The 26576-nt window shown below is 31.8% G+C and overlaps 5 protein-coding genes across 12 annotated transcripts in view; 1 reads left to right on the top strand and 4 right to left on the bottom strand.

The window, feature by feature from the left end:
- Positions 1-5474: 5474 nt before the first annotated feature.
- LOC105110868 (uncharacterized) lies at positions 5475-6169 on the bottom strand. Its single transcript, XM_011006047.1, has one exon. It carries the CDS (start codon positions 5966-5968, stop codon positions 5792-5794), a length of 177 nt encoding a protein of 58 aa, XP_011004349.1. The 5' UTR covers positions 5969-6169; the 3' UTR covers positions 5475-5791.
- A 3322-nt stretch (positions 6170-9491) lies between these two features.
- Positions 9492-13365, bottom strand: NAC014 (NAC family transcription factor). 7 transcript variants are annotated; one of them, XM_011006054.1, is made up of 8 exons: positions 12959-13365; positions 12219-12511; positions 11533-11844; positions 11079-11360; positions 10428-10892; positions 10267-10341; positions 10100-10180; positions 9492-10013 (listed from the first exon to the last, which is right to left on the bottom strand). In XM_011006054.1, the coding sequence occupies exons 1-8, from the start codon at positions 13125-13127 to the stop codon at positions 9681-9683; spliced, it is 2010 nt and encodes a 669-aa protein (XP_011004356.1). In that variant the 5' UTR covers positions 13128-13365; the 3' UTR covers positions 9492-9680. The 7 variants fall into 7 exon arrangements, with proteins under 7 accessions (XP_011004356.1, XP_011004352.1, XP_011004354.1 ...); XM_011006050.1 differs by having other exon boundaries at positions 10267-10298; positions 10460-10892; positions 11079-11450; XM_011006052.1 differs by having other exon boundaries at positions 10100-10137; positions 10299-10341; positions 11079-11450.
- A 2285-nt stretch (positions 13366-15650) lies between these two features.
- On the bottom strand, positions 15651-18195 carry LOC105110870 (E3 ubiquitin-protein ligase MARCH2). Of its 2 annotated transcripts, none has more exons than XM_011006057.1 (7): positions 18035-18195; positions 17427-17710; positions 16950-17084; positions 16817-16859; positions 16360-16416; positions 16147-16261; positions 15651-16031 (listed from the first exon to the last, which is right to left on the bottom strand). In XM_011006057.1, the coding sequence occupies exons 2-7, from the start codon at positions 17702-17704 to the stop codon at positions 15901-15903; spliced, it is 759 nt and encodes a 252-aa protein (XP_011004359.1). In that variant the 5' UTR covers positions 17705-17710; positions 18035-18195; the 3' UTR covers positions 15651-15900. The 2 variants fall into 2 exon arrangements, with proteins under 2 accessions (XP_011004359.1, XP_011004358.1); XM_011006056.1 differs by having other exon boundaries at positions 16360-16419; positions 18035-18194.
- Positions 18196-23881: 5686 nt separating this feature from the next.
- LOC105110871 (uncharacterized) lies at positions 23882-24736 on the top strand. The gene has a single exon (XM_011006058.1). It carries the CDS (start codon positions 23983-23985, stop codon positions 24448-24450), a length of 468 nt encoding a protein of 155 aa, XP_011004360.1. The 5' UTR covers positions 23882-23982; the 3' UTR covers positions 24451-24736.
- Positions 24737-25062: 326 nt separating this feature from the next.
- Positions 25063-26576, bottom strand: part of LOC105110872 (WAT1-related protein At3g30340-like) — a 2207-nt gene continuing 693 nt past the window's right edge. The window contains exons 4-7 of the mRNA XM_011006059.1: positions 26483-26576; positions 25964-26378; positions 25729-25880; positions 25063-25629 (exon numbers count right to left, since the gene is read on the bottom strand). Of these exons, the coding sequence (XP_011004361.1) occupies positions 25461-25629; positions 25729-25880; positions 25964-26378; positions 26483-26576 (830 nt within the window). The 3' untranslated portion in view covers positions 25063-25460. The remainder of the gene's footprint in view (positions 25630-25728; positions 25881-25963; positions 26379-26482) is intronic.

Below are 26576 nucleotides of genomic sequence, written 5' to 3' on the forward strand. Positions count from 1 at the left end.
TTTAATTAATTAAATCAAGGGTTTAATTAGAGAATTAATAAATTTTGAGACTTAATTGAGCGTGGGATTAAGTTAATTAATCAAATTAAAAGAAATTGAGGAATTAATGAGTTTGAGGACTTAATTAAACTATGATTTAATTAATTAAAAGAATGAGGGTTTAATTGAAGAAATACCAAAGTTCGGAGGTTATTCAGAGAAAATTGCTGGAAAATTAAAGAACAAGGACTAAATTGAATAGTTTAGAAATTCAGGACTGTTGTGTAAACAACGTACCAATTTAGAGATCTAATTGACATTAACCCATAAAGGGCAAAAATTAAAAGAAATTTTAATTGATTAGGGGTCCAATTGCCGAGTTTAAAACGTTCAGGGACCAAAGTGAAAAATAGCCTAAGGATTGTTCTGCATCCCTTCCATTTCGCGCTGAGAATACCGGTTCAACAGGAAATCTGCAGCAGTCATGGACCACGTCTCTTTCCCATAATCTTATTCGTAATTTGAATAAGAGTCCTGCAAAGATTGGATTGATGGAAGGCGGAGCTTTTGAGCTCTATAAAAGGTGACCCGAAAACCAGAGCAGAGGGAGGAGAAGGACCCCGGAAAATACCAAAGACAACCAAAAAAAAAATACAAACAGAGCAGAAATCAACCCAGAAAAATTCCACAGAAACGAAGAAAACCACCCAAGAACAGAGACAAAAACAGAGCAAACCACAGAAAAAAAAAGAGCAGAAATATAAAAAGCAATTGAGAAAGAAGGAGAGAACAAGAGAGCAGCTTACATAAAAGAGGAGAATTAGCTTCGTTATTGTTGTATTCCCTGCAGAGAAAGCAACCCGAAATCATTAAAAAAAACTCAAAGAAGCAAACATCCATCACCTTCTCAGCTTCTTCCTCTGAAGAACCGAGAAATCAAAAAAAGAAAAAAAAAAGGGTAGCTACAACAGGGAAAGAGAAGAGCAGTTGAACGACAGTAGCACCGGCGTCGCAGTTTTCTTCATCATCTCCAGAAGCAGGTACGCACTTTCTTTGTTATTGTTTGTGTTCAAAGTGCATTTTAACAGTGCGAAGGTAATTTAATTACCTTCGCACTGTTGATGCACGCGTGAACATGCTTCACGCGTGCATCCGCCATTTGCCCAGCCGGTCACTGGCTTGGGCAAGTGACCTGGCCGGGCCTAGCCCAGCCCTTGTGGGGCTGAGCTGAGCCCCGCCACCAATATGCTCATGTGGGCTAAGTTGGGCTAGACCCAGCCCAGCCTTAAAAAATAAAATAAAAAATAAAAAATAAAAAGTAGAAAAATAAAAATATTAAAAGAACAAAAATAAAAAATAAAAAAATATGTATGCATGAATAAAAAATAATATAAATTTATTGGTTTATTTACTGACGCCAGAGTAAGGAATAAAAATTCCAGTTTAAATTTATATTATTTTTTTATTCGTTGTTTTATTTTATTTAACTAGAAAAATAAAAAATATGTGCATGCATAAAAATAAATTTATTTTTATTTATTTTTTCACTGACGTCAAAGTCGAGAATAAAAAATACTAATTTAAATTTATTTTATTTTTTGTGTGATGTGTAAAAATAAATTTATTTGATTTATTTGTTTACTGACGCCAGAGTCAGAAATAAAAATACTGATTTAAATTTATGTTGTTTTTATAGCCACGTGATATTTACCAACGCCAGAGTTGGAAATATCTGTAGTTAAATATTCACTGACGCTAGAGTCAGGAATATTACACGCAAATCACTATAGCATAAACCAACAAAAAAAAAATATTAGTAATTAAAGACAAAGATCAGCAATGCAGCCTGTCTTAGGTAAGACGTTTAAGGGGGGATATTATCTTTTCTTTTACGCAACCAGTCTCGGACTATAGAATCTATGTTGACCAGTTAGGGTTTCTAGCAACCATAATACTAGGTGGCGACTCCTTAAACAAAGAATATCCTCATTAAAGAACAGGATGCTACAAATCCGTTCTTTTCAAAGATTTAATAAATTTTTAAGGTCGTCGCGATTTCCGAGTGTGACAATTATTATCTAGAAAAAGCACTTGTGGACTCACGATGTTGCCTCTTTAAATACAGTTTCACAATATAGAGACAATGTCCTTTTATAGCAGGATCCATATGCCTATAAATGCAAGGTATATTGAAAAAACAACCTTTTAATTTTATTTTTTTGTTTAATTGATTTTTTTAAAAATATAATTTTTAATTATTACGGATGGAGTTACCGACAAACTCAAATCGTTGATATATTACAGAGAGTTGAAAAAATTTTACTATATGTCACTTCAACTATTACATCATCGATAAAATAATTTTGTCGGCACATTACAATATTGGAATAAAATTACTCCAAATATCACTTTTAATTATCGATAAAATAATTTCATCGTTATATTCCAAGCAAAGAATATACACGAACACATATTTCACAAGCAATGTATTTATCAAATTCAAAATGGAATCAATTGCAAAAACACTCTAATGTGATTAATTTTTCATAAGGATATTGAATAGTTATGGTAAATGATTTATGTGGGATAATTAAGTTTTTTTTTTTGCACATTTTTTATCTATAAAATCATCAAGTTTTCTTTACTGATGAAAATGTTGATAGAAAAAAATTATTGATGAAAGTTTTATCGACATATATCCATATATTAGAAATTAGGTTTTTTAATAATGTTCGAATTAGAAAATTTGCAATGCTGATTTCTTAGTAGAACTATGAATATAATCATGAATGGAACGATAAATGTTAATATATTAAATCAAAGAGAGGAAAAAATTTAGGTATGGCTTACTTTTAAAGTCTTTTGTATGTAAAGTTTATTTAATAGTATGATTATGGTTACTTTTTAAATAATTTTTCATGTCAAAATATATATTAATGATTTTTTTATTTTAAAAAAATTATTTTTAATATTAGCACATCAAAATAATTTAAAAATACTAAAAATATATTAATTTAGAGTAAATAAAAAATTAAAAATTAAAAACAATTAAAAATATTTTTAAAACACAGAAATAAATATACCCTTTAACTCTTTCTGATCTTCTTTACAACTGGAATGGTTAAAAAAGTATTGGGCAGGAAGGAGAGATTAAGTTTTCTGTCTTTGGTGTTGCTTCATTTTACCATAAGTGGCTTTTAATTCACCATTCTAAAACGGTGATGTTTTCCTTAAAAAAATAACAATCGGGTCTCATTTAGGTTTTATACATTATGTTTGTCGCTCAAAGATATTAGATGACTAACTTGTTTTTGATGGCAGGTGTTTTTACAAGATTTATAATAATATTGATGATGATGTATTTGAAATTTCAATTTATCTTTGATTTTTTTATTTATTTTTTCTTTTCCTTTCCTTTATAAATTACAATGACAAAATATATACATACATACATATATATATATATATATAAAATTAATCTCAGAAACACTCATTAAAGATCTATACATTTTTTTCTATAAAAAAATCAATCTTAACCCCATCACAAATTGCATTGAGATCTATTCATTCATAAGAATACAACCAAATCATGCTTAAAATAGAGGTGAGTAAAACAATTAAAAAAAACGAGCCAAACTGAAAAAATCAAACTAAACTTATTTGAACCGGTTTCTTCTCTAAAAAACCAAACCGTAACCGGTCAGTTTGACCTAGTTTTGGTTCGGTTTTGGGTTTTTTCAAAAAAAAATTCAATTTGGTTATTTTTTTAATAAAAACCAAATCAAACTGAAAATAATCACCTCTAGCTCAAAGGGTATTACAATTTTAAAACTCTATAATTTCTCGGTTGAGTAATAATATCTGAAATTTAGATTATTTTAAAAATCTAAAAATAATATTTGTATTTGTGCTTTAAAAACTTTTTGAAAAAATTTAATTTTTTTATTTTAAATTTATTTTTATATCATTTTAATATACTGATATCAAAAATAAATTTTAAAAAATAAAATAAAATTATTTCAATAAATTTAAAAAAATATTTTAAAAAAACAATATTATTTGAATCCAAACACTATCATCTTCAAATTATTTCAATAAATTTAAAAAAATATTTTAAAAAACCATATCACCCGAATCCAAACACTTTCATCTTTAAAATTGTGTCTTGAAGACGACTATTCATTGGATACAATGATAGAGCAATTTAGCTGATTTCAAATTATTTTGGAACAATCTACAAGCACGAAGAGATGACAATATCAAGCATAGAATCTTCACAAGTACAGAGAACTCTCATACTGTCCTTTTCACCAGGAAAACAAAGCACATTCTCACGAAAATTTGAAAGGAAAGGTGAAATCATTAGCCCATCAAACATGAGTTTAGTAGTGATTGATATTACGGGTGTATAATATATTTTTAAGCATTATTTAATTAAAAATATAATAAAATAATATTAAAAAAAATTAATACTGATACATTAAAATTATCAAAAATATTTAAAAACCATCAATTTAATACTTTTTTAAAATTAAAAAATAATTTGAATAGCAAAATTTAATTACAAATAGACAAAACCAGCATGAATGATGCACTGTATTTATAGTCTCCAAAATCATAACTATTAAACTTAACTAAAGAGGTAACCTAACACAAGAACCAAGACATGGGTTAAATGGATTTTTAACCGAATTTAATCAAAAAATTTATTTTAAAAATCAAAATAAATTTTAAAAAATAAAAATAGTGGTGATATCATTACAAACAAATCGAGCCGAGTTTGATAACTTTGTCCAAAACTTTCTATTTTGCAAGGAACTTGCATTGATATCATTTGGCTTCTTATCATTAAGCATGATCAAGGAAAAGTTATATTATTGATTCATACACAAACTCTAGGATGCATTTCAATTCAGTCCCTATACTCCGAATTGAGTATTTCAAGTCCTCAAACTATGTCCACTTCGTCATCCTAGTGATTTTCTTTTAATTAATTGTTCTAATGTGCTATAACCATCCATTGAGTTTGATTATGAAATACGAAGTGAGAAACATGTCCACCCCGCGTCATTATACCTTTAATATTATGGTAAAAACAATATTAATTAAGAAGACTGTGAACATGGAACATAGACATGGAGAAGTTGCAGCGGTGCAACCAATTATAATTTTTATAGTATTTTGAGATAGTTTTGATACGATAATATTAAAAATAAATGAAAAAATCAAAAATAAATTTAAAGTTACACTTATCTTTTGGTTTGTTCTTAGGTTGATTCAGTCTCCATTAGTCTACCTCAGTCCCTCTCTCTTTTGACGAAGTCAAAACAAAGCCAAATCGTAAAGAAAAACTCACCCATTCATTGTTTTAGAACTCATCAGAAGAATGGACAAGGTTTGGTTAATTTCCCGTCTACCAAAATGCCAAGAGACATATATATATATATATATATATATCACGAACTACAAGAGGGATAATTCCAATTTCTACCACATAAAAGAAATCCTTTCGCTTGATCAATTTCAATGAACATATAATCAATTAATCTATAAAGATAACACAATGGATTAAGAAAAAGATTACAAATCAAACCCAACTAATCTGAAACTGTGGAGTGCTCGAACAATTTACAGAGCAAAACAGAGAGGATGAGCAGAGGGAGAGGAACATGATATATGAAAAATCTCTGATAAACTCTCCAGCAATTTACAGAGCAAAACAAATCCCTCGAGAAATTGTGCTTCAGTAAAGAGGTTGGTGGGAGAGGAGAAAACTCCCTGTTAACAATATATTTGTAGTATTCAGTGAAGTCTAGTTAGGACGTCTAAGTAGAGGAGGATGAGCAGGGGAAGCAAAGGGAAGGTTATGGAGTATGAGAAAACGAACCCTTCTTGGAAAAGGTGCCTCGTTAAACAAATGCTCCAAAACACTTGTCAGCAACGCCGTGTACTCCTCCATCAGCTCCGCCATTATCGCCACCAGTATCATCTCTTCTTTCTCTCTTCTCTTGTCTCTTGCCAAAGAATTGCCAAATGGGTTTATCTCCGTCTAGACTCTTCAGTAGTTTAGTTTAGATTAGTTTAGTTTAGTACTCTGAATGGTTTCTGGTTTTCTCTGGGAATATTTAAAGGGAGAAATTAATTTAATTTAATTCTGTTTGGAGTTTGGCTTCGTTATTATTATTATTATTATTAAAAAAAGATTTGGTACTCTGCAAAAAGCCATGATTACCACGGCGGCAGCAGGAAAGCGAAGCTATTCTATTGGGACAGTGGGCTGTTTCTTACACGTGGACGTGATTGTAGCCTGACAATATGAGCTTGCTTAGGTTATAGTTTCTTTAGATTTATGACGATATCCACCATCCAACAAAGCCCTGCTGTTGTTTTCAAAAGGGTAAAGAATTAAAGAAGAAGCTTTGTATATTTTCATTTTTAATCATATCTCATAAATATCATTCAACAACGTTCGTATTTCTCTGACCAGATGAATCCAGCTTACCTGATATCTAAATCGATCTGGTAAAAGAAACATAAAAAAAAAAAAGGTTGACTCGTGTAAATTCAGGTTAATATAAAAATCTTTTCAATTTAGATCTTTTATAGTCAAAATCTGATTATAAAATTAATAATTTCTTTAAAAAATAAAGTTAAAATGGTATTGTTTTCTTTTAATATTAGGAAGTTTGGATGATTAAATAATTATAAAATTATTGAATTACGATGATTATTTGAAATAATATCAAAATTTTGATGATAAAACCATCACAAGTTCGAATCTCATCATATTTAACAAAAATCAATTATAACATATTATAAATTTATGTTTTAAGTTTAAATTTTTTTTATTTGAATGGATATATAAATATTAAAAAATAATATAAATTATATTTTAAAATTTTATCTAATAATTTAAATTATTAAATTAAAATAATTATTTTTGAGATCTAGCTTATATAAATCTTTTCCACGTCAGATGAAGAAACACTTGAAGAGTCGGATTATTAGTGAAATAACCACATAAATCACCAAACAATGATCCACCAGTGAAAGAAAATAGATAGAGATAGAAGATGGTCTCCTCTATCCTATCCAGGTGAAGTGGCAAGTCATGAGGCAGAAACGAACAAGAACTTATTATCATATTTTTTAATATTATCATGCCATTAATTTCTCGTATTAAAATATGTCCAAAACAGGCAGCCTCACTAGGTTTTGATCTCTCCCAGACTGCTCCTGCTGTTGGCCCCTTGTTTTGTCCTAGCCCACCATTTGGAATCGATGGTGGCATCCTTTTGCCCCGGCAAAACTACAAGATCTACATGTCTTTTCATCAATAAATAGAATATTTTATTTAAAAATGTGTTAAAATATTTTATTTATTTTTTATTTAGTATATCAAAATTATATAAAAAATATTAAAAAAATATTAATTTGATGTTTTATACAAATAAATATATTTTTTATATGGATAAATATTTTATTTAAATATATTTTTATAAAGAAGATCTGATTATATTTGATAAATAATGTATAATGCTTTTCAAAAATATATATTTTAATAAAAAATAACTCAAAATAATTTTTTAATTTTGCTATGTTCGGAAACAGAGTCTGTGGCGGCAGCAGCGACGGAGGTGCCTAGGTGTCCTTTCAAATCAAGTTGTAGTGCTTTTTTTTCCCCTTTCGATTCTAGTTTTTGAGGGGTTTTTTTTTAACATGATTATGAAAAATGATGTTTGATTTTAAATTATAATTTATGACAAACGTTTGTTAGAATAGAAGTATGTTGGACAAAAATAACTTTCAATAGCACTATATACGTCATGTAAGTTAGAAATAATATATTAAAAATTAATTTTTAATTGAATCAAAATCTTGATTCAAATATTTAATAAACTTTTTTTATTTAACCTAACATATTTAATTATTATTATTTTAATTAAAATATAAAAAAAAATATAATTTAATGTTTGATATTGTAATAATTTTTGCGGTTATAATTTTAAATTATAAATTTTAAAAAATATAAATTATAACTATTTTAATTAAAATTTAAAGAGTTTTTAATTAACAAGTATCTTGCTTGATCGAATCAGATCTACTTTATCTTCTTGCTATGGCAATGGCAGGCACGCTTATGGTATGATTCTTATGACCATGCTACAGGGAAGATTATTGTAGAACCTTAAACATAACCACCTATGTTTATTCTTAATTGAAAAAACAAAATCATGAAATATAATGTCAACTAAAAACACTATGGCCATGGAGCCAAGTTATGTTTAGCAAAAGAATTTTAGTTTAATTCATAGTTTTGAAACTTAATTTATGATTGATCTAATTTAAATATTAAATAAATTAATTTAAATTGACCTGAATTAACTTAAAAAATAATTAAAAATCAAATAACCCCATCAAACATCTATTTTGCGATCTTCATGTTCCAACTCTTTACATAAGAAAAAATCAACTCCGTCCAAAAAATCACATCCCTGTTACGCATTTCATCAAATACTTTTCGCCCACACTCCAAAAATCCACATTTTATATACATATCAATCATAAAATTCCCAACATGCAAATCCTCACCGAATCCCCCAACCAAAATTGTTTGCCCATGAATTTGCCGCCCCAAACCCACATCCATTTTAGCACCACGAGCCTTAAAAAGAGCAGTAAATGTGAAAAAAACAGGCACAACACCTTCTTTTCTTATCAAACTAGGCTTGATAAATTAGAAGGAACGAGTAGGGATCATTACGAGAGGCTGCCAACAAGGGTAGAGTCCATTGACGGAGGGGACGCCGCGTTTGGGGTGGAGACGTTTTACGGGCATAGAAGCAATGAATTAAAATTGCTTTTCTTTAATTAGGTTCTATATAGAAATGGCCGGGTCTTAGCCTGGTTTGCCCGTGTAGGCCCTAGTTCCGAGTTGATCCGTCAGATCAACTAGGTTTTACTAGACTAACTCCTAAGCGAGTTTTTACTTAAACCTAGACAGGTTGAGGATTGAATTAGCTGGTTTCCAGATCGACTCATCAAGCCAGTCCGGATTTCAAAACTATAATCTAATTTATTTAAAGAAAAAAAAAACTATATTTTATTGTGTGCTGTGCTAAGAGTCAGATTTTTATTTTTTTTTAGACATGGCTTATATGTTTTCTAGTAAAAGATAAATTTTAATAAAGATGGAGGTTGATCAAATATGATTAATAAAAACATGATTTAATTTTTTTAAAAAAAAAAACTTTCAAGATTATATTTTTATTAAAATTAAGATCTCAGATGTGATAGTAGATGATACCTTCGTTTTCGTTCTCTACTAGTGTGCATACCATGTCATTGTTTTCTCATGGTTGCTGAGTGAAAAGGCTGCCTTTGATTATGTTGGCAATATGTGTTGATCTTGAAAATTACATTAATTATTAATTAACAGAAAGTAAAATAAAAAAATAAAAAATAAAGGTCAGCATGCTGATCTCCGATCGAGGAACTGAGAAGCTAGACGTAGGGAACGAAGGCACCATCAACTATCAGAGTTATTTATTGTACTGAAAAACTAACACAAGTTTAGACGAACAAGAGGCCATAGTATACACACACTAGTAGTAAGCAGTGACCTACGTTATATACGCTTTTTAAGTGTTTAAAATGCCATCTACAAAACTATCCTGCTCCTCGTTGAACGAAAACATTCACTACAAATTATCACTTGCACCATCCTGTATCCAGAGAAACTTCACAGTCTTGCGGGATCTCCACATCCCAGCAAAAGCTATGAACAAGATCAGGAGGAGGAAAATGCTGACATAAATTGATAATGATTTGTGTCCATGATGTGCAGGAGGTGCAGCTGGAGAAGCTGGCAATGCTATCTGGCGGCTCCCGGAGTCACCTTCCCTTTTTACTCGTAACCTCAGATTTGAAGAAGACTCTTCAGTAATTTCCTTGTTGATTTTAGAAATTGCAAGTGTGCTTTCATTCTGCAGATCATCAACTGCAGAGGCCTGTTTTTCAGCATCTCCAGTCGCCTGCATCAAATGATTGTATGAACAAAACATAATTGATGTATGCATTTAAACAGAAATTCCACATCGTCTAGATTGAAATAACTTACCTCGGTTACAGCTGATTGCACCTCATCTTCATCTTCATCTTCATCATCTGTAGAGGCCTGTTTTTCAGCATCCCCAGTGGCCTGCATCAAATGATTGTATGAACTAAACATAATTGATGGATGCATTTCAACAGAAATTCCGCCTTGTCTAGATTGATAAAACTTACCTCGGTTACAGCTGATTGCACCTCATCTTCATCTTCATCAACTGTAGAGGCCTGTTTTCCAGCATCTCCAGTGGCCTGCATCAAATGATTGTATGAACAAAAAATAATTGATGGATGCATTTCAACAGAAACTCTACATTGTCTAGATTGATGAAACTTACCTCAGTTACAGCTGATTGCACCTCATCTTCATCATCAACGTGGGTTGCATCATTAACCTTGCAATTTCCAACTGATTCAACTGAACGTTCTACCAGCAAACGGATTCTTCTTGGGGCACTGCCCTGGTCAACCAAGTTGTCTGAATGTCGCCGGACTTGAGGCTGGCGGGTCCTAATCTTGATTCCAGTTCCACTAACACCACTGTCATAGTCTACAGAAGTCATTTGGCTGGTTGGTTCTTCCATAGTATTATATACATCAAAGGATGAGATTGCAGAGTTGGCAAATGGAGCATCTTGTCCAACAAAGTTATTTCCAAAATGTCCAATATTTCCCCTTCCAATTTCTCCATCAGAAAAGGACGTGGGTGCTTGGCAAGTACCAAATGCAGTTTGCATTTGTAATAGCTCATAGCTATCAAATTGATCACCAGGCCAGACCGGGGCTCCCATGTGTGAAGCATGCTGGTGTGCATCAAAATTACAAAAGGATTTTAGAACTTTCAGAACTTTTTTTCTAACACATACAAATCAACTATGTCAAAATGCTCAACCATTTAGGAAAATACAAGATGCAACATTTTAGAGAGATGACAGATAAAAGATTCAGCAAACACTGGTTTAAAAGCTACCAAAAGACCATAGTTTTACCAGTTCTTGAGCCATCCCATTGTATATACCATGGTCCTTAACATGAAAGTTTCCTGGCGGTACCTGACCAAATAACTGGGTCTCACTTCCAACACCCAAGGTGTTCTGACTGCTTGTTTCTTCACCAGAATAGTCACCATGGTTGTTTATGTAATCATCTAACAATTCAATGAAGGATACATCCTGTTCACTGGTGCCACCCTGAAAGGAAAATCCATTTTGATTGTTGCCAAAGTCACTGGCATAAGGTGAATCCATGTAGCATCCCAGGTCCGCTGGAATCTGTGATCGCATTGGGGAGAAAATTTTACAATCAAGTTCATCAGACACGGGCTCATGTAAGGGTGAAATTTCATCCAGTGGTAGATATGCCTGGGGGAAAAAAAATCAAATTTCTCATAATGTTTATCTTGATTGGAGTACAAGAGGCCAAAATATAGAATCCGGTTCTCACCTCCACAGCTGTTGCTTCTGGCACTTGATCTTCAACATCTGAAGTTGCACGACTATTACTGCAGCTATCAATAGGCACCACAGCATTAGAAGTCGTGTTGTCAGACTCAGCCGACCACATCTTTATATCTTCAGGTTGCCTTCCTGAACTCATTTCAGAAGTAGCTGTTTCTTGAACAAGATCAGATGATGCATCATCAGGAGAGGACTTGGCAGCTGTAGGAGAGTATTCAATCTGTTCCATTTCATCATACTTTACAATGCTGGGCCTCTCTTCTGGCTTCCTGAACAAGCGGAAAAGGACGAATGCACCCTGTCCAGATGAAGAGAGAAAATCGGTGAGTTGAAGAGATTTACAGCATCAACGAGAATCAGCAGTACTCATTTTAACAAAAGTAGCGCTGTATAGATACAGAACAAAAGGACATTGGGTAACTTAAAAATTATTAATACAAAATTCCTTAAGTTTAGCTGCCAACATTATGCGCACATTTCCATAAAAAATACCAAGATTGAATGCATGGTTAATATGAAATTCATAATACAAACATGTAATGCACATAGCATGCCGACAAAATTCCCCCACTTGCTCCATAGGATGTGATTAAAACTAAGCATTATAACCAACTATAGAAAGTCACAATGAACAAATTAATAACAAGAATGAGATCAAGAAAGCAAAGCAACCTGGCCGGGGCCGGTACCATTAAGATCCTTTTCAGTGGGACGATACTCATGCATGATCCAGTTCGTTCGCTCTCCCTTTGGAGCACGACCACGGTAGAAAACCAATGTTTTCTTCATACCAATCAAGGTAGTATTACCAGCTGATTTTCGAGACTTTATTGTTCGATCCTTCCCTGTAGCCTTCCAATAACCAGCATTCGTTGCTCTATTCGAACGATGACCATTAGGATACTTCCTATCTCGTGGGCAGAAGAAGAACCACTCTGGATCGTCAGTCTTTATCACAGATAGCCCTAAACGCCACATTCAAATTAACTCAAAATTTAGCTAAAAATAGCGGAACAGTAAATTATAGCACACTAAATCATAGAGAGGATACTAAAATACTCTGATTCCAAAAGAAAATTTTTTTTACCGAAAATTCAAGTAAATCTACATGTACCCACATTCCATATGACTCCAAATTCAGCTAAAGTAGTAGAATTGTGCACTATATAGAACACTAATTATAGCAATCAAACTAAAATACACTGATTCCAATAAAATAATAATCTTTACTAGTAAATTAAGGAATCTTAATGAATAAGGAAATACCCAGATAAGCAAAAAGAGGAATTTATTCACAGGGAATAAAGAAATTCAGCAACCAACCAAAAAAATATCAAAGATACAAAATCTTTAAAATCAAAGATAACCCACATAAAAAATATAAAAAAGAAAGGACTCTTCATTTGTTTTACCAGGCAAATCCCAAGGCTCCAGTTTACAAATATCAATTTCAGGGATGACTTCAACTTCAGAATCACGACCGTTGATTTTAAGTCTCAAGTAGTGGCTTATCAATTCTTCATCAGTTGGCCTGAATCTAAACCCCAAAGGTAGCGAGTCCACAGGCACCACAGCCACCATATTGTCTTCTTTTTCCTTGTTCTGACCAAAACACAACAAAGAGATCCTATCAAGTTTGGTACTGCAAAATCTCTCAATCGCTCACTCTATCTTTGCTTGCTCTTCCGTTTCTGTGATCAGCTGATATGATCAGACTAACACGTGTGCTTCTTCTTCTCCTCGTTATTTAACCTCTTCAGTTTCACTGCTCGCAAAATGGCATCAGGGCAAGACAACAAAGCCAAGTGTCATGTAAGAAAAGTTGTGGTTGTGAGGTAGTGAGGGTGAAAACGAACACGGTAATAATAATGGAAGATTAAATCAGTCCTCCATCTTTTATATATTTTCAAGATCACGTCTCGAAGTGAATCCAATCTCTAAATCAGTCCTCCATATTTTATATATTATTCAAAACAGGTCTTGAAGTGAATCCAATATCCAAGGCTTTGTTTGAAATTGTGGTGCAGCGATGTAGAAGATACTTTTAGGCTAGTCACAACTCCAAAGGTGATTTGATTTTCATTACTTAAACTTACTTTCCATCTTAAATTTTTGGAAGAACTTAGGTTTAAAAAAGGTTACAATTTAAACATTTAAAAAAAAATTATATTCATAAAAACTACCATAATATCAGGCACATACTAAAATAGCAGATGCAATTAGAGATTGAGTTGTTATTCGCTTATCAAGGGGTGAAATTGAAATAGTTTATAATTATGAGTAAAGTTTTGAAGCTCTATCATAATTAGGGACTAATAGATATTTTTGTTTTACTCTAGTAGCAAAGAACAACAATGGATTAGTCTGTTGGTGAAATTGCCAGGTGTGGACTATGAACCTTCCGAGCCCCCAATGCTGTGATGGCTCTCGAGTCCACGGTGTACAGGAAACCGCGTGACGTCCACCCTCTTGTTTCGTTTGGTGGAGGAGTGGGACAATGGTGGGGAGTAAACTGCTGCTCTCTTCCCTTTTCCTTGATTATCTGTCACTTTTTGCCCTTTTCTTCACTTTTTCTAAAAACTATTATCATTGTTTCACGATTACTTCTCTAATCTTCTTTCCAGTTGCCCCTCTCGCCCCTTCTTAAATCTGATTGCAAGCTTCCAAAAGATTACAACAAATCATAGTTATTCGATGCAATTTGCTTGGAGAATTGATTTGGTTTGAAATTGATTTTAATTAAGTACGTTTTCGGACAGCAGAAGGAATTAATATGGGTAAACTCACTTGATGAATTAACTAGCTGTGTGAATGACCTGATTAAAATCTAGATAAAGCATGTGAATGGATTTTTTATTCTATTTTTATTGAAAATAATTTTGATTCAGTTTTTTAAAAATAAATTGTTCAAAGTGAAGTTATTTTATTAAAAAATTAATAGAAATAGATCAATCATCCAATTCCTGAGTTGATTTGCTACATTCACAGTTACTTATACTTGTATTTCTACAGTAACTTATAATAAATACGTATTGAGATGCTAAACTCACCTTAGAGTGATGCTGATGGTATTTTCGTTGAAAATTGATGATATTCTCGACTTATTTTATTTGATTTGATTTTATTTTATTTTGTTAATTTAAGAGTTGGGTTATTAAAATGGTATAAAGAAAAAGTTTAATCCTTGACAAATCTTTTAGCATTGAATCCAAAACAGTAAAGTGGAAAGCAACCCCCCAAACGAGCTGCCACCAAACCTCTAAGAATACGAGATGCCAATAATGGAAGTGCCGAATGCCACGTCTCAGAGGGCATCCCACCTCTCAATATCAAGAAGCTCTCAAAGAATCATGGAAGAGCCCTGGCCCTTTTTATCTCAGGAACCTCCTTTTGCCATGCGAGACTGGAATCAGTAGCAGAGCTCAGCAAAGAGGGCCAAAGCTGGTGTTTAGTTTTACAGGCAGTAGGTGATTCACCTTGAGGGGATCTTTGTATGATAAATTATATGATCTAAGTGAGGCCTCGAACCTCTCTGGCTCCCCAAGACTCCCGTGATTTCAATGAACTTATTCTTCGTAGGAGCTCGAGACGGAGGCTTCGACCATATTATTCAAACTCAAACTTTGTCAAAGGACTAGATTCGAGAGGTACTTTTCCTTAACTATGCAAAAGTAATACATCAAATATCTTGTATATGATATTTTAATGCAAGAAAATATCGAAATTTAATTCTCGAAGAAGCGATAAAAGATGCATGTGGTAAAGTAGCCATGCTGAACATCTTCTCGGCAGGCACATGCCTATACCTACTGCTATGTTAACCATTGTTATCACATAGAGCGAGTCAACAACAGGCCCGGACTCCAATAAAGAGCCAACAGTCTTTTGAATTTTCAGACTCGGGGCATTCAATTGGACCCCACATGCTTTTCCATGGAGCTTATTCCTTGCCTGCAGGCCAGAACATCTGGAAAAGCGACCCTCTCCAGTCTGAAAGAAATCATGAAGATTTGGGAAACCCTATGATTTGGATCAGCTTCAAATCTTGATTGGAGAGAGCCCATTGGGCCAATGACAATTTTCTCTTTGATCATCCCTCAACAATTTCTCCACCAAGGTAACTCCTTTTTTTCATGCCCTAAGAGGGGGAGTACAGTTGAATAAAATTCCAACGCATTAGGGAAATGAAAGTTTCCCAAACTTAATTTGTATTGTCATGTGCGAGCACAATCAGCAAGAATCAACAACCATCCCCAAACAAGACATGCTATATATATAAGTTGAATACTTTGTGTACTTCCCCAACAAATTAAGACCTCTCTCGTGAGTTGTATCATCATCCTATACATATTTACTACGAAGCTGGGTGGTAACCATGATTCTCGTTGGCATCTGCCCTTTGAACTGCTCTCCTAAAACTCCACTCATGGCAGAATTCCAGGGCTAGCCGAAGCGCAGTTCCAAGTCCGAGAACAACAATGACCCCTGTACAATGTGTATGGTTTCAACATCAACATGCATAATGCTCTTCATTTTGGAGTAATACAGTTTGGATATGAACAAGTCAGTCAACTGTCTAAACTAATATAGACATGCTTACCAATTATTATGTTAACAGGTAAGGCAGAAACACCAAGGGTGATGGATATCAGCACATCCAACAAGAGACCACCAATAAGGATTGAGAACGCCACCCAAAGAGGACTAAAGCAGCCCTGTTTTAAAGATGAACGCACTCAAACTCATCACATTGAACATCATATCCAAAAAAGTGCACATACTTGAAGTAGATTGACCACAGTTATTGGCTTACCCTATCACGGTCTCGTGGTCTAAAGTTTGGGTCAATTCTCCAAACCCAGTAGTTTGCCTGCTTCATAAAATACACGCAACAAAAAATTCAGATTATAAACATAATATCAACATTTAAACACTGCTTGGTCTCTCATACAAACTCTTTGTCATCAAACCATAATGCTGAAACAACTGTCTATAAATCATGCTTCCCTGCATAGCGTAATCCCTTATAAGGATTTTTTAAAGCATAACATTTGGGTATTTTTGGAAGAAAAAAAATAAAATTCCCAGCACTGTCATTTTGATTTTAGAAGCTGATATGACAATCTAACTTAGGCAGGCCCCAAAAAAGATGCATGAGCTTGCATAGCATTCCAAAATCCAATGCATGGGTCGAATTTAGACCAGATGAAAGTGAAAAGGGCTATCTTAAGCATACTGTGATTTTTTGCACTCAGGTATAGAATACCTACAGTTGGCTGAGATTCTGGAGGTGACACATTTACAGCTACAGCCCTGCAATTAAAGATTTAAATCATATAAAAACAATTCATAAACCTCTCTGTGCCAACTTCATAGCATAAGCAGGCATGTTGAAGGACTTACTGGCATATCTCACATTTGTTGGACCCTCTTGTGCTAAACCAAGTATCAATACATGTGCGATGGGCTTTTGCAAGACCGCCTTTACATTTGCATCCAAGATCTATGAGAACTTCTTCCTTCTCCTGCTGACAAACTCTGAAGAATAACAAAGTAACCTACTTATTGCTTGCGTGTAGTTCCATTAGGTCAATAAAGATTTAGGTTTCTGGATCTAATGTTGCACAACACTCAATCTATACCAGGGCAGCACTAGGACGGCTGAAGAAAGTGCATATAAAAGCACACTAAACTTTGAGCATGAAACGAGAAAATCCACGAGTTTATGACATGAAACGGACTCATCATTTTCATAGCCAATTAAGGCCACAAACCAAGCAAGACCAAAAATGGGAAAACCCAGAATCCACAGTGCATTCAATTAAATCAACAGATAATTAATAACTAGGCAAGATTTATTAGAAGTATGAGTGGGTAAACCTGCATTGTTCGTGCGAACTTGAAGTCCTTGACAACGACCCTTTTCTGGGAAAATCCACATTAAGCAACTCTTCCTTGCTGGCAGCCACAGGAGACTCGCCACTAGAAACCACAATGGCAATCACTGGTGAATAATCAGAATTCCCTGACAAGACCCCGTTACCGCCTTCTTGCGGTAACACCTTAATGTTATCCTGCTTCTCCAGGTCAACCTCAGTGAGGGGCACATCTCCACCAGCTCTGGTGGTGCCATCTCTACCAGACCCATCATTCTGCATCTGATTCTATTAAAAACAAACAAAAATTCAATAAAACTTCAATAACTAAAATAAACCCCATAAACCACTTTCCTCTCAGCAAGATCAAAAAGGCTCATCTTCAGAGGCATCATCACTACACCCCAATTAGAATCAAACAAAAATATTGAATCTTTTGCGCAAAAACAGATCATAAATAAAAAAGCTGGCAACAAAGTAAGAACCCAATAAAGAAATTCGACTGAAAAGCTAAACCCAGGTACGATTGCAATAAAAGCAAAGCAATTTGAATTGGCAATAGCTTTCCACATAGAGCCCAAAAAGAAATCGTAAAAAGGAAAACCCTTTTACCTGGAAAATGTTTTTGCTTAAAGCACAGCAACAAAAGTAATATTTACTTTGTTGTTGAGACCAAAACTTCACAGCTTCGGCGCCCCAAGTACATGGAAATGAGGAGGAGAAAATGAGACATCACCACAAGGGTGGCTTCAGATTTTTATTTTCTTTTTATTTTATTTGTTTTCTTTTTTTATAATAATAATAGTAATAATAGTAATAATAATTTTCTCAATGTTACCTTTCGAGTTTCCTAAGATTCTAATTTTACCCTTAATCATTAAAGAGCCCACTTCTTGAATTTGAGTTTTTAAGTTTTCTTTGTTTCAAGTGTTTTTGTTATATTAAAAAGTTCCATAGGGAAAATAAAAAAATTCTTGATCATAGTTGTTAAATTTAGTTAAATCCAATAAATTAATTTAGTAATCTCGAAATCTAAAACCTAATTCAAGTTAAATTTTTACTTGGATTATCAAAGTATTAATTTTAGATTTTTTTTTTAAATCAATTCTAGATGAAGTTTGATAACTATTTTTCTAAAAATATAAAAAAACCTTAAATTAGATGACGACACCAAGAAGAAGAATTAAAATGAGGGGGGAAAAAGAATTTAGCTTTTTATTAGTTATCTAGTAATGATAAGAAAATCTTAACTCTTTTAAAAACTACAGGGGTAAAATTAAGAAATATTAGATGGTGGGATAGAAGTGAAACATTGAATAATATATGAGGATGAAAATATAATTTACCCAAATCATTAGTTGAGTATATGAAGTAAGAGCAAGTAAATACATTATCCAACCACCAACCTAAGAATCGTCGACGTTGTAGCTACCACAGTCAATAAATATTCCTTGCTGCGGCACAACCAAATTCTAGTCCCCTTCTCTTTTCCTGGATTTCAAAGTTCAACCCAGTGCCACCCGCGGAGAACACGTGTAATTTCTCGTGAATGTATAGATTTTGTAGAAACTAGATTGGTGGGGTATGTATTATATTTTTAATATAAAAACATATTTAGGCTATGTCAACCCTTTTAAAGAAAGGAGAAAAACCCAAGATATTATTGACTTTTAATTAATTTAATAATATAGTTATAAAAACTATTGACAATTAATAAAATAAAAAAATAATTAATTATAAAAAATAAGTTGCTTGCATCGTACATAGAGGAAAAGAAAAGAAAAACTTGTTAGAGAATTATCACTAGAAAAAATCGTGAAAGGTTATATGATGACATCAAAAAGAGCTACATGGGTTGTTAAAATAGTGGTTTGAAAAATAAGTCAAATAAAATATAATGAAGTGAATATATTTATGTGTATATTTAACTAATTAATTTAACTTAATTTAAAAACAAAATTTTAGAGAAAAAAAAAACAACTTAACAAAGAACAATGAACAAAAGGATCCAAGATAGCCCTTGTTGTTTTTAAATTTAGTGAAACTTATGTAGAAAAAAAAATTTAATCTCTAATAAAATAAATATTGAGAGATGAAACTTGAAAAAAAAACATGAGTTTAAAAACAAAATCGTTGAGAGATGAAACTTGAAAAAAAAAACATGAGTTTAAAAACAAAATCAAGCTAAGATGAACGAATCTCTTAAATATAAATTAATCTCTCAAATTACAACCTATTGAATCTCACTCGAGTGTAATTAATAAACTCAATTCTCATCATTTTAATGTTGAAGAATAAAACAAAAAAATAATTTAAAAAAACCATGATAAAAATAATAGTAAAGAAAACAGTGAGGATAAAATCATAAAAATAAAAATTTATTTTAAAATTTATTTTAAATAAAACAAATAGAAATTAAAAGAATGAGGATGAAATCTTCCACATGAAAAAATAAAAAGGAGGATGAAATTAAAAAAAATCTAATTTTATAAATTATTTCATATAAAATAAATAATAAAAAAAACTATATCCGAACGAAAAACAAATTGCAAAACTATTTTGAAAATCTAGAAGGCCATATGCGAAAATCAAGGAGGGTGGATAAAGGAAAGAGAAAACAGATCGGACCACATTTTTAATAATACTTATGTTAATTAAATTACCAAATCAAGTTAAGCTAGTTATAACAATAAAAAATTCATATGAAATGATAAAAACACCCTTAAATAATAGCATTTTTTATTTTAAAAATAATTTAATTATTTTATTTTGCTGAAAAAAAAAAAAACTAAAAAGCCCCTAAATGTTAGTTTAATCTTCTTAATTTTTAAGAATAATTAAATCACTTTACTATATCTAAAATGTAAAAATTTCAATTTGTCATAATCAATCTCTTAATAATAAAATGAATCATGTGCAAAAAATTGCAAGTTATTTGATTTTAATTGAGAGTGAAAAAATAATCATTTAAATATTCTAATCTATTATAATACGTGTGTTGGTGTATAATGAATGATTGAGCTTTTTTATTTTTTTTAATTATAATAATTTGTAATCTAAGTAAATTTAGTTTTTTTTTATATAAATTCGATATCAATATATATAACAACTAATCATAGTTTTCAAACTTAATCTACATATTAATTTTAATAAGAGTCTGGATGATAGGGTTATCAAATTAACTTGACAATTATTGAATCAATTTGAGTTAATAATTATTATTAAAATATAATCATTTAGCATTTTTTTAAAAATGAATTATTGATATTGATTTGATTAAGTTTAGTCAGGTCAACTATATTCAATTAGTCACTATATTCAATTAGATTAATTTTTTTAATTTAATTTAAAACTCAAATCTTGTTAGATTAAGAATTACAACTATATTCAATTAGATTAATTTTTTTAATTTAATTTAAAACTCAAATCTTGTTAGATTAAGAATCACGAGTTTTTTGAGTAAACCTGCAATACCAAGTTTAATCACTAGACATCAAACGATTAAAAATAAATAAATAAATTTTTAAGATTTAAAAAGCATAATCTAAGATGGTGGATTTTAAATTTAATGGTTTAACCTTTTTTTTTTATTCATAAGGATTCGAAGATTGTAAAAAATATCATCAGTTAATTTCCTTAAATGGTTTTCTTCTTTTATATTTTTAAAATAAAAAATGGCAATATAAATTTATGTAAGAGTACATAGTTGATTGATTTTTTTCTATTGGTTCCAATCAAAGCCAAAATAAAAAAAATTAAAAAAGCTTAATTTCTTGGATGAAATAAACTTGATTAATATCAATCATTCAAGATAAAAATATAAATACAAAAGAGATTATAATATATTTAATAAAAAAAATAAATATTTTTTATTATAATTTAATAAATTTTTTATATTTTAAGAATAAAAAGTCGATGAACAAAGTCAATGAACAAAGTCGATGAACAAATGATACCATATTATAATAAACATTGACAATTATACTTTTTCTTTTTTATCAAAAAACAGTAATCCAAAGATACCATATTATAATAAACATTAAAAATGATAAAGAAATAATCTTCTTTTATTTTTTTAATCAATCTGTTTGTGGATTTTAAAGGGCAACTTTAAAAAAAAATTAAAAAATATAGACCGTAAAATTCATGGTGATTTCTTAATATTTGTTTATTCTTAATATACCTTTTCTATAAAATATTCGTAATTATTTTGAAGGCTGTATTCTTTATTCCATCGATCTCTATCGTCTGAGCTAACAGAACTTGCAAGGGACGGTAAGCATACATCTACAGCACTGTATCCTGCACTCTAATCAATCTGATAGCATAGTTTTTAGGTTTTTTTTTTTAAAAAATTATGAATACAGAAACCATGCTCTTACCATCGGTTAACTAATCCAAAGAAGATAGAAAATATGGTAATGATTATTTTTAAAATATTTTTTATTTAAAAATATATTAAAATAATAATTTTTTATTTTTTAAAAATTATATTTAATATTGGTATATTAAAACAATTTAAAAATATAAAAAAATAATTTTAAATAAAAATTAAATTTTTAAATAATATTGCTTCGGTCATGTTCCCAAACAATCTCTAAATAGAATTAATAACTTAAATTAATGGATTTATTTTGTTTTTAGACATGATATGATAATGTTTGTGAGATTTTACAGAGTTAAAGTTATAATAACTATAATTATCAAATTGAATAGGATTTGTCTCAGGTAGTTAACTCAGAGTCTAGTCCAAATCAAATTTGTTTTCAAACAAGGTTAGGAATTAATTCAGTCAAATTTAAATGACATGACTGGTTAAATTATTATTCTTAATTTCAAATTTTTTTTAAGTAATATTATTTTAAAATAGACCTAAATTAACTTGAGCAACTCATGATATTAGCCGAAACCATATATAATATCTATTATAATTACCCATACTTACTCAACATGATATATATATATATATATATATATATATATATCACATGGGATCCAAAAAAATAATAAAAGGAATACTTTCACATACTTGAAAATTATTTTTTAAATCTCTTTCTCCTTTTGGTGTCGATTTCTCACTTATTGTTTAAATAGTAATAATTATAACTTGAATATTATAATTTTTCTATTATCTTAGATATAAATAAATCTAATACGAAAAAACATTAGTCTCAATGAGAAAAAATTAACTCAAGGATGGTATAACCATAAAAAAAAAAAAAAAGTTAAAATGGAGTCCCTTTAAAGTTATCTTTGGTACAAGAGTAATGAAGGATAAAGTTTACCCTCTACTTTTTAATCATGTTTGTTCCTCTTTTGAAGAAGGGTTAATTATTAAAAATTTAAAAGCATTGTTTTAAAACATGTACTGGATAGAGAATCAGTTGACTCAGTGTCGGGTTAAAATAAAAAGATAAAAAATATAAATTTATCTAATATTTTTTATTATTTAATTGAAACTGAGCCATTAACCCAATAATTCTCTTTAAATAAACAAATTGGAATCAACCTTTCTAAGAATTCCCAGGTTTATTTTGAGTTGAATTTTAAAATTATGATTAAAAAATATTAAATATTATATTTTTGTCTTTTTTAAAAATAAATATCAAATTAATTTTTAATTATTGCTTATCACTTATTACTAATATTTTTATTTTTATTTTATTTTCATTAACATTTAATACTTTAATTACGAATGTTCTTAAAAACTACTCTTTTAATAACACCTCTCATAATCCATTAATTTAATTTTTTCTTAAACTTTATGCCAAAAATAAAAAATAAAAATCCCCCGACATCATGAATAAAGAGAAATCAAAGAATCAAGTTAGGGATCTGATCTTTAAGGATTTACATCAAGGGAAAAAAATCCAACACAAGAAAAGAGATTAATTAAATAACAATTACTTCTTTTCTTTTCTTATAATAATTAAAAATATTGTGTTATATATTCACCTTGGAACCAAAAACAACAATTGCTTCTTGTTTGTTATGACATTTACAACTAATAAAAATTATAATTATAAAACTTGAATTAATCAGAAGGTTGACGAGTAATCTAAAAACTTAAGGTTTTCTACCAATTTAAATTTTAAAAAATAAAATAAAATAAATTAATTTAGTCAAAACCCAAATAAAAAACATGTTGACCTTTTCTTTTAAAATAAATTTGGTCAATGCATTGTTTGATCCTTTATTTATTATTTTTTTTTGAAGGATTGACCCTTCTAGCTTGTAACTTTTAAGAATTCCAAGCTTAACTGATTTGATTTTCAAAATATTATAAGAATAGAGCCTTGTGATTTACAAAAGAATTAAAATTGTAAAGGAAAACCAATTGCCAAGTAATCCTCTCCTTTTCCATCTTTAATAAATCAGATCCTTGTATTGTCATCTAAGTTATTCCCACCCTTTAATTTATTCTAGCAAACAGTTGGTCCCTCACACTTCCTCTTAAATTCAATGCCACCCCTCTTGCTCCAACTCCAAATTCCATAGCTTGAACTTTCCTGCATTGTCTTGCAATCCTAGCTAGCCCCAACCTTTTCAGCCCCCAAATCATGGCTCCTCCTGAACATAAGCCAACCTCCGAGGGGGACAAGAATAAACTTCTCGACCACGAAGTTAAAGACATGGTGGATGTCATAACAAACAGCATTGCTGGTCTCCACAACCAGGAAAGCTCGGCTGATGAGGATGATCATGGCATTAGAATCGTTACTCTTGCTGGAACCAACACGGGAGCTACAATGCGAAGTGAGTTGGATGATCAGAAAGGTAAAAAGTCGCCTGATGGGGAGTCATTTGGTGAGCCTGAGGCATCAGGTACTTATGTTAACAGCAATTTCCAAGCCCTTAACAATTCTATCATGTTTGGTAGCCACTACAACACGAATGATCCTGGTGTTCATATGGACATTTCGGATACTTTTGAACCTCATGGACTCAAGCCTGATAAGCATGGAAAGAAGGGGAAGAAGAAAGACAAGGGATTGAAGGAGGAAAATCATTCTGACCATTCAGATTGATCAGATCAGTAAGGAAGGAAAATTGAAGCAGGAGGTGCAAAAGGAATGAAGCTGTGCTTTAGTAATGCTCTATATTCGAAAGGTTTAGGTTTGCATGTTGAAATAACTTGCTACAGGTTTGATTTTCAGTATTTCAGAAGGATCAGAATAAAGTTTCAAAAATCGTGTATGGTGTGATTTACATTTGAATGATGTGTGCTTGTAATATCTTAGCTATTAAATGTTGAGCATAGAATGGCTAAATATTTCTTTTACTGTCAATGCAAGTCATTGGAATTGATATTAAGTTGATATTTATAGTAATTGCTCGTCTCCGAAAACCGAATTGTACGAACTGTTTCCCTTTTTTCTCTTCACAAATCCAAGTCCTTAACTGGAGAATAACTGGTTGTTATCCACTGCATCAGAAAAGCTTAGTCCAAACGAGATCTAATCCTAGCTTAGCAATTCTCTAAGCTAAAATCTTGTTCTTCGTATCCCATTCGGGAGGCGATCGATGGCTTTATATCAGTCCAGTTGTGCTTCAGCATCTGAGTGGAGTCTCTTTGTCCCAACAAATTTGGAGGTCATGATTCATGATGATTAAGCTCAGATGCCTAGCACAAAAAGAGGGACTCCACACCATGAATGCCATCAAGTAAGATTCCAATATCCTGCACAGCATTCTTCTCCAAAATGAGACTTGGGGTGTCAGAATGGTTGTGTTAACATGCTGTACATGCCTAGCCGCCTACATTATCTGAATTTTTGGTTTAATGATACAATAGTATTTGTAAATTTGATCATAGAGCTCCACCGAAGACGAAACTTGCGGACAACTTTGCCACCATAACTAGTACTTTCTATCCCTTTTTTCCCCTCATCCATTTCTTCTTTGAGGCAGGGAGTAGAAATGAAGCTTAAAGTATTTTCTTTGAATTTTATTCGTATGTTGTGAAAATTTGAAGGAAACTACAATTAGTACCGAACATGGATTTTCTTGGAAAGTGGAAAGCACCATATAACTGGCCTCAATGACACCTTGAATCAAAAGAGACAGTGATGACTTGTACGGGGGGTTCTTGTTCCTTGAACTCTTCAGCTTCTTGAGCTACTCTTGTTGCATGATTCTGCATTTCTTTGTTCTTACCCCATAGAAGAATGTATAAGCCCATGATTACAAAGATGGATCCCAGCAAACTGCTCATTGAAATCCCATTTGTGAAAAAAAATAGAGGTAGTATAGGGTACTATTCATTAGTCAGATATTAATAGAAACGGAATGGTCTAAAAGGTTACCTGCCAAGATAGAGTTCCTCATGGAGGACGGGGACATCAAGCATGGCTGCCATTATCTGAACCAGGGGACTGAAAGCTGCTGTAAAGACGGGACCCCTTTTCTTAACACACCATGACATGCCCACAAAGCACAGGCCTGATCCAATCATTCCCTGCATAAACCAATAGTTCATTTGGTATGAGGGGACAGCATAAACCTGTAGTACCATTGAGATTTGATTCCAGCTATACTTACAGCATACAGGACAGTTATAATTTCTATCTTTCCTTTCAGAACCCATATGGAGAGGCTCCTTTTAGTGGAAAAGCATAAAACAGCTGCTTGAATTGCACCGAAGAAGGACATAATGGCTGTGCTAGAATATTGGCAGGGGTATCTCCTGCCAATATGTGATTGGAGTACAAACCAAGAAGACCATAACAAGGTTCCTGCAAGCAAAGCTATACAACCAAAGGTCCATCTTTCGGCCCTTTTAGCAAGGCTCAGCTTTAGACCATGATCCATGGCTCGAGTTACAGCTTGATTGGGTGAATGGTTAAATAGTGGCGTTCCTCGGTAAACAGTCAACAGTATGGCACCTGCAATACACACCAGGGAACCGAGTGTTTTGGCTTTGCCACTGTTGGATTTTATATGAACAGTCTCCATTCTGCAAGGCAGTAGAAGCAAAGACAGTTAAAGCTGCGAACCTACGATGTAAGAACACTAGACTTTGCAGAACCATGGAAGTTGAAAATAAATTGTTGTTCATACTTGAATGGCAGTGCCATTATAAATGTAACAACAGGAACCATGTTGATGAAGGCACATGAAAATGTAGCAGATGTGTATTGAATGCCGAGAAGGA

This window comes from Populus euphratica, unplaced genomic scaffold, assembly GCF_000495115.2.
Source record: "Populus euphratica unplaced genomic scaffold, PopEup_1.0 scaffold266.1, whole genome shotgun sequence".
Classification (NCBI taxonomy): domain Eukaryota; kingdom Viridiplantae; phylum Streptophyta; class Magnoliopsida; order Malpighiales; family Salicaceae; genus Populus; species Populus euphratica.